The sequence below is a fragment of the Labrus bergylta genome, chromosome 10, assembly GCF_963930695.1.
Source record: "Labrus bergylta chromosome 10, fLabBer1.1, whole genome shotgun sequence".
Taxonomy (NCBI): Eukaryota; Metazoa; Chordata; class Actinopteri; order Labriformes; family Labridae; genus Labrus; species Labrus bergylta.
The window spans coordinates 8,303,661-8,317,990 of record NC_089204.1 but is presented as its reverse complement, the minus strand read 5'-3'; the positions used below and the strand labels follow the sequence as shown (position 1 = coordinate 8,317,990).

General features: G+C 46.4%; 1 protein-coding gene across 1 annotated transcript in view; it reads right to left on the bottom strand.

Annotated features, from left to right (window-relative positions):
• The window catches only part of cdh23 (cadherin-related 23), a 113,012-nt gene extending 105,890 nt beyond the window's left edge, over window positions 1-7,122 (bottom strand). The window contains exon 1 of the mRNA XM_065959776.1: window positions 7,082-7,122. Within this exon, the coding sequence (XP_065815848.1) occupies window positions 7,082-7,122 (41 nt within the window). The remainder of the gene's footprint in view (window positions 1-7,081) is intronic.
• Between the last annotated feature and the right edge of the window lie 7,208 nt (window positions 7,123-14,330).

The following is a 14,330-nucleotide window of genomic DNA, read 5'->3' as shown; positions in this document are numbered from 1 at the left end:
AGGTTGACTGAAAGTTAGGCTGACTGAAAGTTAGGCTGAGACAGCATTTCCAGCATGGAGACTGCCATCGATGGGACTCCAGCGTCCCCTGCAGGAACAGACTATAATCTGAAGCGAGCATAGACAGGTGACCTGGACATCTCCAGCTTATGTGGCGGTCTAAATATTCACATCAAGTCCTCCTGTCAGGAGCGTTTGTGTGTTTGACTGAAATGAATCATCGACTCTGCTGTGAGGAGAGTTTTTCTGAAGTCACATCTGAATCATGTTTGTGTTCCCACAGATTCAGAGGAGCACGAGGCTCATGACTGGACGTCCACCATTGTCTTCTTAATGTTGATCTGATGGAAACTCTGAGTGACAGGTCTGTGACTAACCAATCAGAGAGAGGCAGCATGAGGACAGTGAGGGACATTATTGGACAGAGCTGTCACAGCACATTCACACGCAGCTCCGTTCATTCTGCCATCGCACACAAACATCGCTTCTCTTTTCTTCTCCATCCCGTCACACTCTCTCCCTTCTCTAACTCTCTCTCTTTTTGTCATCCCGTCGTCACGCTCCATCCTGCTCGCCGAGGCCGGACGGAGCGACGCAGGCAGCTGATAGGAGCGGACAGGTGGCTGAGAGCTGCTGAGGCTGCTGGAGTGACGGCCGAGCCGCTCTGTCACAAAGCGAACACACAAACATGGAGCAGGACGGCACCAACATGTCCATCAGCCGTGACACTTTGTGACGCTGTTCAGTCCTTCTACTCACTGTCTGTGATGCTCTTTCCTCCTCACCGAGGCTTTTCAATACATATTATTCACCTTTATTACTTAGACGTGCTGTAAACGCTGTCGCTTTTTCAAGTTGAATTCTGTAATTTACTGTTTTTGTAGCCAGCAATGACCATATTTGGAAGAGAGGGTGGAGCTGGGGAGGAGGGAGGGGTTAGCAGAGACCAAATATGTGTGAGCTAACGTAAACTTGGTGGTTAAGACGCAACTCAAAGACCTGTGGTCCAAACAGTCCCTCAACGTAAAGTAAGAAGGTTATCAGAGCGTGTCATTAGATATTTTAAAAAGTTTAGACGAGAACACAATCTGTCTGATATGCTGTAAAGTTTGACTCACTGCAGGAGACAAACTGTAGTGGACACGAGAGGAACTACAGTTTTTCTGTACTGTTGGCTTCATCTCTCAGCGTGGTCTCTCTCTCTCTCTCTCTCTCTCTCTCTCTCTCACTCTGGCCCTCTGCTGACCTCAGCGGGCCGGACTATTACCTGGGACGGAGCTAAATCACAGTCAGGTAATGGAACATGCCACCTTCATTGTGCAGCCACACACACTCTCACACACACAGACTAAGACACACACACACACACACACACACACACACACACACACACACACACACACACACACACACACACACACACACACACACACACACACACACACACACACACTGTGACTGACACAAAAGCCCCCCACCCCCCACTGTCTCTCTCTCGGTTTACATGTGGATCATTTGGCCCGTGTGTTTCTGAGATATAGTCCTGATGTTGTTTCCGTCAGCCTGCGGACGTAGACGTGGATACCGGGTTGAGGTCAGGAATGAGAGTGTGCAGACGGAGAGGTGACCTGCAGCCCTGTCCGTTATTAAAGGTGAAGTGTGGAGTATTGGCTCAGAAAACAACATGGACTCTCTCTCTGACGGACACAGCTGCAGCTCGGAGTGAGAAGACGTTCACCAAGAAGAAGAAGGACGGTGGTGTGTCTCCGGTCCAACAAACAGCTACACCACCACGACGTTACATCCAGATAAACCGACAAACGTCTGATTTTCAAATGTTTTAAATGTCCAATACAATCGCCACGTACTGAACACAGGGTATGAATAATTTACATTTCCAGTGAGAAGACTACAGATCCCAATCAGAGCAGAAATGTCACCGTGTCTGAAACCACACAGAGCGAGTTTATTTATGCCGGAGGCTCGTTCTTCTTCTTTAACATTTAATTTAATCTGTCAAACTGAAAAGTGCTGATTAGGCTGTTTCTTAAAAGAAGAAGAAGAAGAAGAAACAGGAAGCAGAGAACACTACGGTGGACGAGCTCTGGAGAGGCGGGACAATCGGAGAGAAGACGACACGACATGCTGAGAGGACGAGGACGGAGACGGAGGAAGATCTTTTTTTAAATTTTTTATTAGTCAATTTATTGAACATGTTAAGATAATACAAACACAAAATAAAAATAAATAAGTGAATAAGAAGAGAGAGAGAGAGAAAGAGAAAGAGAGAGAGAAGCAGAGTGAACATCCCTGCAGATATTATTCAGAACAGACAGAGCCGTAACGTTAGCTTGTATCATTAGCAGTGACACCGTTGTCTCATGTTTAGCAGGAAGTCGTCTAACCCGAATTCTGTCTCAGGTTTGATACAAAGAAATCAATAAATCCATCTGACACCAAAAAGTCGTCTCTCTCCATGTCCATCTTCAAGTTAGCTTCAGAAGTTTGGAACATAAATAATAATAATAATAAATGAGCTTTTGTAATATAAACATTTGTCATTTGTCAAACATTCGTCCATTCGTCATGGCAACAGTTGAATACACAAACACATACTCCACATGCTAACAGTTAGCTAACATCAGATTTAATCGTTTATATTTCTGAACCTCGTCAGTCGGTTCTTCGACTTCTCATCACGTCTTTGTCGTCTTCTCCGCCCTCTGGTTGCACGCTGTCTGAGAGGGGGAGGAGCTTACAGCACCATGTGTGACTCTGCCGTTGCTGCTGGTACACCAGCAGCACGCTTTGATGAAAGAGTCCCGTTTCAAACATGCTGTTCTCCTTCAGTGAATTGTTTCATGATGTGCGTGTTCAATATTCTGCTTTTCAGGCAAAGAAAGAAAAACCCTGTGGCCCTGAGTTTATTTGATCTGACAGGGAAACCCTGTTTTTGTAGCAGCAGTCAGATCTGAAGCAGCAGATGCTGCAGCTTCAAAGCACCAACAGGTCTAACACACGGCGTGCTAACTGATTTCACACAGACTCATTCCTGCAGAGAGACCTGCATCCTGATCCTGCAGAAAGGCTTCAGACGCAGCTCAGAGTCCAAGAGGAAACAGATCCACCTTCATGGTTAGAGTTCAGCAAACAGGAAACAGAGAACGCTCAGGATGTCAGAGCTCAAACTTTGACATGAATCTAGTCAAAATCTAATAATGACCTGATTGATGCCATGGCAACAACAATAGAAGTCCAGATATCGGATCATTTATTGTTTATAACGACAAGCTTCTGCACGCTGACAGAACATAATGTAGACATTGCACGATAACTTAGCGATGTATCTGAACCAAAGTGTGCAGAAGCTGGATCATACTGATGATTGAAAAACACAGATTGCATCGTTTAGGTATTGCAGAGTGAATATAGAACATTTTGATGATCTGGTCTGTATATGAAGCGGGAGGCTCACTGATCCCTCGGGATCACTTCACTTAACGAGTTTTCTCATCAGAACAAACAGAGGAACATTTGTACAAAGCACGCTGTGCTGCAAACGACACCTAATGTCTGATCCTCGCCCTGATTCTGGACCGGTCTGGTCTGGTCTGGTCCAGTTCAGTTTAGCTCTCTGAGAGACCAGACTCTGACCAGCTGGACTTTATCAGTACGGCCGAGTCACTGGAGCATCTCGATCTCTCTCATCTCTCTCTCTCATGTCCATCTGCTGTGAATCCCCTCGTCTCCCCCCTCGTCTCCCCCCTGTTCTCCCGCTCTGCCAATATCAGTTTCCATCTCTCTGTGTGTGTTATATCACTCTAACACACACACACACACACACACATTCCAGCTCCCTGTACACTAATCCTTCTGCACTCTATCCCATATCTCTCTCCTCTTCTTCTTCCTTTAACGGTTCCTCCCTCCATTCCTCTGCATCCTCCAGCTACAATGAGAACAGATCCATGTTTCCCACAAACAGAGAGAGATGACGGCAGAGAGAGAGAGAGAGACAGAAAGAGAGAGAGAGACAGAGAGAGAGAGAGAGAGAGAGAGAGAGAGAGACAGAGGGGTGGGGGGGTTGTTGGATGGTCAGTGTCTGAAAATCTCAGAAATGTGCTCCAGCTGACCAACAGAGGACTGCAATGCAGACATGCCAGAGAGTGAGTTTGAGAGAGGGTGAGAGTGTGTGTGTGAGTGTGTGTGTGTCTGTGTGTGTGTGTGTGTCCACGTTGTTTGTGGTCCCTCCTCTCTGTAACACGCCACACTTGTTTTATGGATTATAAATGAAGTCATTATCTGAGGCGCTCATTAGCTGCAGGTCCTAATTAGACTAAATTAATATTGTTTCCTGACAAAGACATCGGCAGAGGCAAATTGGCAATTGACCTCCGCGGTCAATCTGGAGAGAGGGACAGAGAGTGTGTCTGTGTGTGTGGGGGGAGGGGGGGTATAAACTGTAAAGGTGGTGGTGGTGGTGGTGGGGGGGGGGGGTGCAGTGACAGCTGCTCTGGTTGATCAGGTTTAGACTCATCTCTCCCTCACTCGCTCGCCCTCTTCAGCATCGTCCTGCACAAACCCTCTCTCTCTCTCCTACGGTGGCCCCCCAAGGACAAACACACTCCTACAGCTGGATAGATTCATCAACAGAGACGAGCTGAAACGAGACGGTTCATTCAGCACAAGTTCAGAAGAAGAAATCATAGCCACACCCCTCCCGTGTCCTTTTGTGCGTTTCCTTATCTGACTTCCTGTCCAGGTCGATCATTCTGTCCAGCTCCGTCATAAATAGACTTGCAGCGTTTTTGAAACAGAGTGAAGCGGAGTGGCGCTGCTGGCACGCTCTGGAGACGGACTGGGCACCCAAATCCAACCATTGACTAACAGCTCAAAGCGTGAGTCGGACTGTAGCAATGATAGCGACACCCTGAGGACAGGAGGTCAAACTAACACCTACTGACCCGCATCCAGACCATCAGGTCCCCTCACGCCCCAAATCCATCATCTTACTTATGTTGTAAAATATACGTTTACTAAAGTGCAGTACTACACAGCGCCCCCTGCAGGCTGATGACTGGATCTGTTTCTTACTGTTGGACATGTTTCTAACTTTACGAGTTTCTTTTGGAAATCTTCTGTTGCGATGCAGCATCAGCAGGCCTCCAGCTCGCCCATCACCACAGAACTATGACAGGTACAAGTAAAAAAAACAGGAGCTGAACAGAGTGAGTGAGGGTTCTGTGAGCCACGTGTGTGAAGCTTCTGTGTGGAAGGGAATGCAAATCTCAGAGTCAAATAAACAGCCACAGAGCCCACAGTGTCTCACATGGCTGAGCAGAAAAGCTGAAAAGCTCCAGATTTGTTAGCAAAGCGGAGTTCTCACATGAGACAGAGTACCACACAGAGAAACAAAGAGGGGGGGGGGGGGGTGAGAGCTAGAGAGAGAGAGAAAGCGAGGGAGAAGAAGAAACGACAGACAGGCCTTATTCCTCAGACAAAAAAAGAGGCCTGTTAAATGTCAAACACCTCCTCTGCTGTGAGATTAGAGAGAAGTTCAATTATACCCCACACACACACACACATACACAGCTAGCGTACTGTAGCGCTCTGACACACACTTAGAGCGTGCAAACAGCAGAGTGACATCATACAGTATGTCTGAGATCTGAAGGCTTCAGATCTATGAAAACAGACAAACAGGAGAATAATGAGAGACAAAGTGTGAGTGAGTGAGACGCTCCTCTAGCAGAGAGAGAAGGCTGTCACAACACCAGAACTTCAACTCTGATATTTACATCCCTCAATTTTCTTCCTCTTATCCGAGGTCAGGTCACTATCAAGTTCCTCCTGAAGGATCTCGTGGTGTCTCCAGACCAGAGACTGGTGGATAAATCATCCCGCCTGCACATTGTGGGTCTCCCTCCAGTTCGGAGTATCTGAAAAACCTTTAGATTTGAAAGGAGTAGCGGCTCTACTCCGAGCTCCTCCCCCTGAATGTCTAATAGACACTTGAAAACTTGAAGACCTGGGGACAGACACTTGAAGACTTGGAGACAGACACTTGAAAACTTGAAGACAGACACTTGAAGACTTGGGGACTTGGAGACAGACACTTGAAGACTTGGAGACAGACACTTGAAGACTTGAAGACTTGGGGACTTGGAGACAGACACTTGAAGACTTGGAGACGGACACTTGAAGACTTGAAGACTTGGAGACAGACACTTGAAGACTTGGAGACTTGGAGACGGACACTTGAAGACTTGAAGACTTGGAGACAGACACTTGAAGACTTGGAGACTTGGAGACAGACACTTGGAGACTTGGAGACTTGGAGACAGACACTTGGAGACTTGGAGACTTGGAGACAGACACTTGGAGACTTGGAGACAGACACTTGAAGACTTGGGGACTTGTGACCAGCAGTAAACAAAGCTTTAGATCAGACACAGCCTGTGAACGGGGGACAAACGGAGCAGACTCCCCACTCTTCATTAATCGTCTCTGGCAGCGGCTCTCTGGCCTTTATGAGAACAAATGTCAGCTTTCAACACAAGGACGTTCTAACCTTTGTTCAGAGAGAGAGAGGGAGAGAGAGAGAGAGAGAGAGAGAGAGAGCGAGAGAGAGACAGAGAGACAGAGAGAGAGAGCGAGAGAGAGGGAGAGAGACACAGAGAGAGAGAGAGAGAGAGGGAGAGGGAGACACAGAGAGAGAGAGAGAGAGACAGAGAGAGAGAGAGAGGGAGAGGGAGACACAGAGAGAGAGAGAGAGAGAGAGAGAGAGAGAGACAGAGACAGAGAGAGAGAGAGAGAGAGAGAGAGCAACAGCTCAGCCTAGTCTTGTAGTCAAGACCGAGATGTGGCTGAGACATTAAGTTGCATGCTGAGCTTAAAATGACACCAAAGGCATCCTGACTGTGATCCTGATTACAGGTGGAGGTTCTGGACCGAGCAGGATCACTCAGATCTCCAGGTAACTCTTTTAAAGAAGATGCACCAACTTCTCTGAACATCGCTCATCAAAGAGCAGGAAGTACCAACAACTGTACGACCCTGATTACCTGAGACCTGACCTCACCTGACCTTCACTCCCAGGTTCATCTTCACCTCTCGTTCCATTTGTGTCATTCATTCATGGTGTTTCATTACTCCCGACAGAAGATCTGGAGACACAGCTCTCCACACATTATGACATGTTGTCTATGTCTCCTCCACGCTGCAGGATCACAGGTTTCTCTCTTCTCAGAGACTTCCTTTAAAGACACAAAAAGTTCCTTCTGAGTCTCACTGAACATCAGGATGTTTCTGTGACATTTCATTTTCTCACGTCTCGTCTGTAATTGAAAGAGAGCTCCTCCTCTTTTCCTCCTCGTCCTCTTCCTCCTCCTCCTCTCCTCTCCCTCCTCCTCTTCCTCCTCTTCCTCTTCGTCCTCCTGTTCTTGTGTTCATAAAACTCTTAGAGGAACATAGTGTAACACACAGCAGTATATCCACTCTGAGTCACCACATTAACTGCTGCACACACTAACACACACCCTCTCTCTCCTGCGCAGCTTCCTGCAGTGGAGCAGGGCGATCAGGGCGAGCGAGGCGAGTGAGGCGCTGATGTGAAACATCAATTTCCAGGTTAGCTGCTCAGCGTGGCTCAGGCAGGTATCAGCTGTGACCCACCTGTACAGATAAGCAGCTGCAAGAGGCTGATCTGCCACCCAGCAACACACCTCACAGTCACACACACACAGGAACACACACACTAACACACACACAAACACACACACACACACACACACACACACACACATGCACACGCACATACACTAACAAACACGCACACAAACATAAACTAAACCCTGGAACAATGACTAACATGCGAGTGCAAAAAGAAAAACTGCAATAAAATATTTCAAGTAAATAAAAACTCTGATGTTTGAAAATCAATGAGATGGAAATAAATATATGTAAGTTGTTCATTTTCACAGAGACGCACCTGGACGACCTGAGGAGAAGTTATTTTAAATATTTAAAGAATCAGTCTGTAACTCCTCCCCCTTCAGTCGTTTCAGAGTCGATCTAATAGAACAATAACCTCCAACAGGGAGAATGTCCTGTCTCTCTTGTGTCCACAGAGCGCCCTCTTTCCTCGTCCGTCTTCAAGTTAGCTTCATAAGTTTGAACCTTACAAACCGATTTCAGCTAGCATGTTATAAATGAGCCTCTCTAATGTAGACATTTAGCCATGGCCTATAGTCGCCATGGTAACAGTTGAATACACAAACACATACCCCACATGCTAACAGTTACCTAACAATGAGCTGTAGATGCTAGCAGAGTCAGATTTAATCTACATCCTGTAATATTTCTGAACCTCGTCAGTCGGTTCTTTGACTTCCCATGACGTCTTTGTCGTCTTCTCTGCCCTCTGATTGTCAACAGATGCACGCTGTCGATGAGGGGGAGGCGCTAACAGCACCATGTGTGTCTTACTAACTGCACTCAGAGAGCTTCGATTGGCGCCAGAGTGCACCAGTACTCAGTCCTGCATATTGTTGCTTTAATTCTATCTGCTCCTTTAATATTCTGCAAAGTTTAATGAAGTCCTCATTAACACACAAACTGTGTAGGAGCAGGTAAACACTTTGATCTCTACCTCACTGAGTTTAGAGCTGAGAACCTGAGGACATCCAACACACACACACACACACACACACACACACACACACACACACACACACACACACACACACACACACACACACACACACACAAACACACACACACACACACACACACACACACACGCACACACACTGACTCGCACACCATTAAAGACGAAAACAAATTTTGTCATTTTAGATTTACAAATGATCAGCTTCACCCAGAGTTTATCTGTGTGTGTGTGTGTGTGTGTGTGTGTGTGTGTGTGTGTGTGTGTGTGTGTGTGTGTGTGTGTGTGTGTGTGTGTGTGTGTGTGTGTGTGTTTGTAAGTGAGCCCTTCTACAGCTGGTCAGGTGATTTAAGCACTGCCTCCCTCAGAGTGACACCTGTCAGCCTGGCCGCATCACCTGCTGTAATCCACATTCCCACAGACCGAGTCAATTAACTTTAACAAGACAGAGAGAAAACACACACACACACACACACACACACACACACACACACACACAAACACACACACACACACACACACACACACACACACACACACAGCCTACAGCTATAAAACACACATCTCTCCGTCTCTCTCTGAATTCTGTGTGTGTTGTTGTAATGTGGACAGTATGCGGCAGGGCATTGCTGTAGGGCGTTGCTGCATGGCGTTGCTGCATGGCGTTGCAGGACGTTGCTACAGGGCGTTGCTGCATGGCGTTGCTGCATGACGTTGCTGCATGGCGTTGCTGCATGGCGTTGCTGCATGGCGTTGCTGCATGACGTTGTAGGACGCTGCAGGGCGTTGCTACAGGGCGTTGCTACAGGGCGTTGCTACAGGGCGTTGCTGCAGGTCGTTGCTGCAGGGCGTTGCTGCAGGGCGTTGCTGCAGGACGCTGCATGGCGTTGCTGCATGGCGTTGCTGCATGGCGTTGCTGCATGGCATTGCAGGACGCTGCAGGGCGTTGCTGTGGTGTTGGTGGATGTTTCGGAGGCCGCAGAGCTGCGAGTGTTTGCATGAGCAGTAATAACACTAACACATCACGCACTCAGTAAGTGCACACAATAACGCTCTGCACTGCGTCCTGATGGATGGTGTGTTTGCAGACTCTGCTGAACCGTGGACCCCATTATTTCCTGGGGGAGGAGGGGGGAGGAGGGCACCATGGGGGAGAGATAAGGGATGATTGACTAAACCAAAACAGAGGTCCCTCATGATGGCAGCGTGCGGGTTATTGTGGGAGTGAATGCAGCCGCTCAATGACAGCAGAGAGCCGTCACAGAAAGTAAGAAGATCAAGTGTTTCCTCTTCATCAGTGAGAGAGAGGGGGGTCGAGCGAAGGAGGGAGCAGGGAGGGAGGGGGGACGAGCAAGGGAGGGAGAAGGAGAGAGAGTCAGCGTCATTAAGTATATCTCACCGACACGTTGGACTCATCTCCTGCTGAGATCAGGTGCTTTAAACCTCAATAGGAGGAAGACTCCTCCACTGCTGCAGCCGCCAGATAGGATTCATAAAACACACACACACATGCACACACAGACACAGACACACACACACACACAGAGTCAGTCTCATGCACGCAGCTCATCCGCCAACTCAAACTCAGACGGTGACAGATACAACAGCAGCTGCCAGAGATGCAGAGGACACACACACACACACATACACACACACACACACACACACACACACACACACACACACACACACACACACACACACACACACACACACATACACACACGCACATACAGACACACACACACTCTCTCTAAATGAGGAGTGAAAGCAGAGGGAGCAGCAGAGGGAGCAGAAACAGATCTGTGAGTTTATATTCTGCAGACACAAACAAACAGACTTAAACACAGAAACAAACACTTCCTCTCCTCCTGACAATCTCTCTCTCACTTCACCACCTTCTGTGTGCACACGGCGGCCATCTTCCTTTTGATGTCATTCTTGATCTGTGAATCTTCAACTCAGTTACGACATCGTGGGCTTATCCTTGTTATTGTAAATATTTCTGCTCTTTGGAAACGATCCAGAACTGAACAATCTGCTTTTAAACCAAAAGAGACGTGTCGGCCATCTTTCAAACTAAAAATGTAATCAACCCTTTGTCAAGCTTCCTGGTGTGCTCATCAGGAAGTGACCCTCTGTCAGAAATACAGAGATCTGATGAATTTCTTTTTTTATTTATATCGATATGATTCTTTTCTATATAATCAGAGTGAGGAGAAACACCAAGCGAATAAAGCTTGTTCTAAAACGAGGGTGCTGGTGTTGGACGTGGAGTTGGTCTGCTTCCTGTTGGACAGGCAGGTGACAAACACCAGCGGTTAGCTGTGCTAGCAGTGTATTACTGCAGTGTAGCTACAAGCAGTAATACACATTACGTCCTGCAGGGGGCAGAGCTTCTGGGGGAGGGGCCCAATTTGAATGTTGTGTTTAAATTTCTACTGACTCTGCCTTTAAAGAGTACATATAATCCCCCTTCTCCAGCCTTTCAAACAGTCCCCTGTGATCTAAATGAAACATCTGTGCTGTGCTTTGGTCAAAATATAACATGAATCAAGCACCAGAGGAGGTTTGTGACCCTGTATAAACCAGCTCTCTCAGAACGCTCCGTTTTGGTGTGTGTGTCTCTTTAAATGTAATGAGCCCCCCCTGAGTTTTCCCCGTAGACATCACTCCTCGGTGAGAATAAAAATGGCCGACCTGTGTAAAAGTTTTGTTCTATGCTGGGGGTGGAGTCCACGGGTGGAAATACCAGGGAAGGGGAGGGGATTTTGTTTACCAGAATCCCACTGTGACATCACAAGGAGAGCACATTTGAAACGGAGCATTTTTCTCTGTGTTGTAAGACTTATGTAGACCACAAACAAAGGACTGGGTGGGTTTATTTCACATTTTGTGAGTCAATAGACACTCAGGTTACCCAAATACATGTTCAGAAACACTGAAGAAGTGGATTTTTTCCTAACTCTTTAAGAGTGAAAGAGACAAAGGAACATAATCATAAAGATTTCCTGATAATGACTGTCTTTTTTAAAAAGCCAAACAAAGAGAGGAAGAAGAGGTTTAACAGCTCCCACATGTATTCTGATGGAGGATGTTAACGTCTCTGAGCTGGAGCGCCCGCGGGCTCTGTGGGGACTGATCAGCGTTCATCAGACAGCGAGGAGGAAATACACAGAGGTGCAATAAGGAGAACATGTATTGATTCTATTAGAGAGAGAGGTGAGATCACTGAGCGTCCACATGATTTAGTCTCCTGATTAGTGATGTCACGATTCCAAAATATTAACCTTCGATATGAGACGAGTAAAGCTCAAACGAAGTCAACACCTGACTGATACCACGACAACAAAATCAAAAAAAAAATTTTTTTTATAAAATTTTTTATAAAACCAAAGACTGCAGACAAGCTCCTGAAAGTTCCCGACAGGATCGTTGCCAATCTATTTATGCAATGTATATTAAGCAGCATGAAACCAAAACAAACACTGACCTGAAGCCCCCGGTCTCCCCCTCCCCCCCCATGACCCCCCTCCCCTGTTTGCATGAAGAGGTCAAGAGTAAGCATCGGACAATCTGAGACTGAAGGTGTTGGAGGACAATGCGTCAGGTCTTATTTGACTGATGACGCTCTGCTCTGTGACTCTGGAAATGTTCATCTGTGTTCTTCTAACTTTATTAAAACGTTCTGCTTCCTGTCTCGGTCAGGACACTTCTTTAAAAGAGATTCTTCATCTCTGTGCGGTTTTTTCTTCAATAAATAAACTTTGAATGAAACAGAGATCCCTAGAAAACCACTGACATGAACTCCTTACCTCATAAAACCTGCTTTATCTTTAAAAACGATCTGAAGAAAACAAGCGAGTTAACTCGATACCTCAGGAAAACATATCAAATAAAGTGTTTGGATATTTGTCCTCTACGGGCTTCTGTAGTTAAAATACAAACTTTGACTCCTCTCAGTAGATTCATAAGTTTACACTTTTATTAAATATGAATGTTATTGACAGAAAGTCACATGTTCAGTGAGAGAAAAAAAGAATAAGTGACGTAAATAAAGAGCTGTGAGCTACTTCAGAGAGATGTTACAGGAAGCTACAGTGATGAGGAAGAGGAGGAAGAGGAAGAGAAGAGGAGGAGGAGGAAGAGGAAGAAGAGGAGGAGGAGGAAGAGAAGAGGAGAAGAGGAGGAGGAGGAGAAGGAGAGGAGGAGGAAGAGAATGGCTCCAATTAAGATAAAGAGGTGTCATTAGAATGAATACAGCTTTGTTTATGAGTGCAGCTCACTTGATCAATACAGAGTCCACACACACACACACACACACACACACACACACACACACACACACACACACACACACATACACACACACACACACACTACCAACAGGTTGAGAGGAAGCTTCAATAAGTCGTTCCTCGAGGCTACTTCCTGCTCCTTAATTATTATTGAATTAGAAACGCCACAGAGCTAATTAAAAGTGTTTACTGTGGAGGCAGCAGAACACGAGACGGAGAAGTTCAGAAAGGAGGTGAACATTTATATTTCTTCAAACCGGGGTCGTCAAGACGCCAGAATTTTAAACTTAAAAAAAAAAGGAATCAAAATCAAAACCATACCGCAGTAACTACAGAATCACACAGCGGGAGGTAATACGATGAAGGTGGAAAAAACACATCAACAAACACACATAAGGTCATCACTCCCAAACCACACACACCTGGAGCAATTCAGGGGTCACACAGACCCTGTGTGTGTTTGAGGAGTGAGTGTGTGTGTGTGTGTGTGTGTGTGTGTGTGTGTGTGTGTGTGTGTTTGTTTGTGTGTGTGTGTGTGTGTGTGTGTGTGTGTGTGTCTGTTTATGTGTGTGTCTAGCTACATTCAGACTGATGATCAGTAAGCACACACACACACACACACACACACACACACACACACACTCACTCCTCAAACACACACACACACACACACACACACACACTCACTCCTCAAACACACACACACACACACACAAACAACACACACACACACACACACACACACACACACACTCACTCCTCAAACACACACACACACACACACAAACAAACACACACACACACACACACCACACACACACACACACACACACACACACACACACACGCACAAACACAGACACACACAGACACACACACACACACTCACACACACACACACACACACACACACTCACACACACACACACACACACACTCCCAGCAGCAGAGTGTGAAAGTTTCTTGTTTGGAGTTAATCACTCAGCAGAGTTTAATCTGCAGAATCAGAGCAAAGTGGATGAAGAGATGAGAGCGTTTAATCAAAGTGTTCTTCAGTCTAATTACACATCTCATTTACTGGCACACACACACACACACACACACACACACACACACACACACACACACACACACACACACACACATACACACACACACACACACACTGTTATCTGCAGCATTTGAACATAACAGAGCCTTAATGTGGCAGCGATGTGTGAAATGTAAAGCGGTGCGCTGAATGGACAAACACAGAGACGTTAAGAGAGGGACGACTTCAGGCCCGGCTCGTTTCTTTACACTAATTAATTACAACCTTTGTCCACAGGGGGCGACAAAAGATTCTCACAGCGGATTTAAATGAC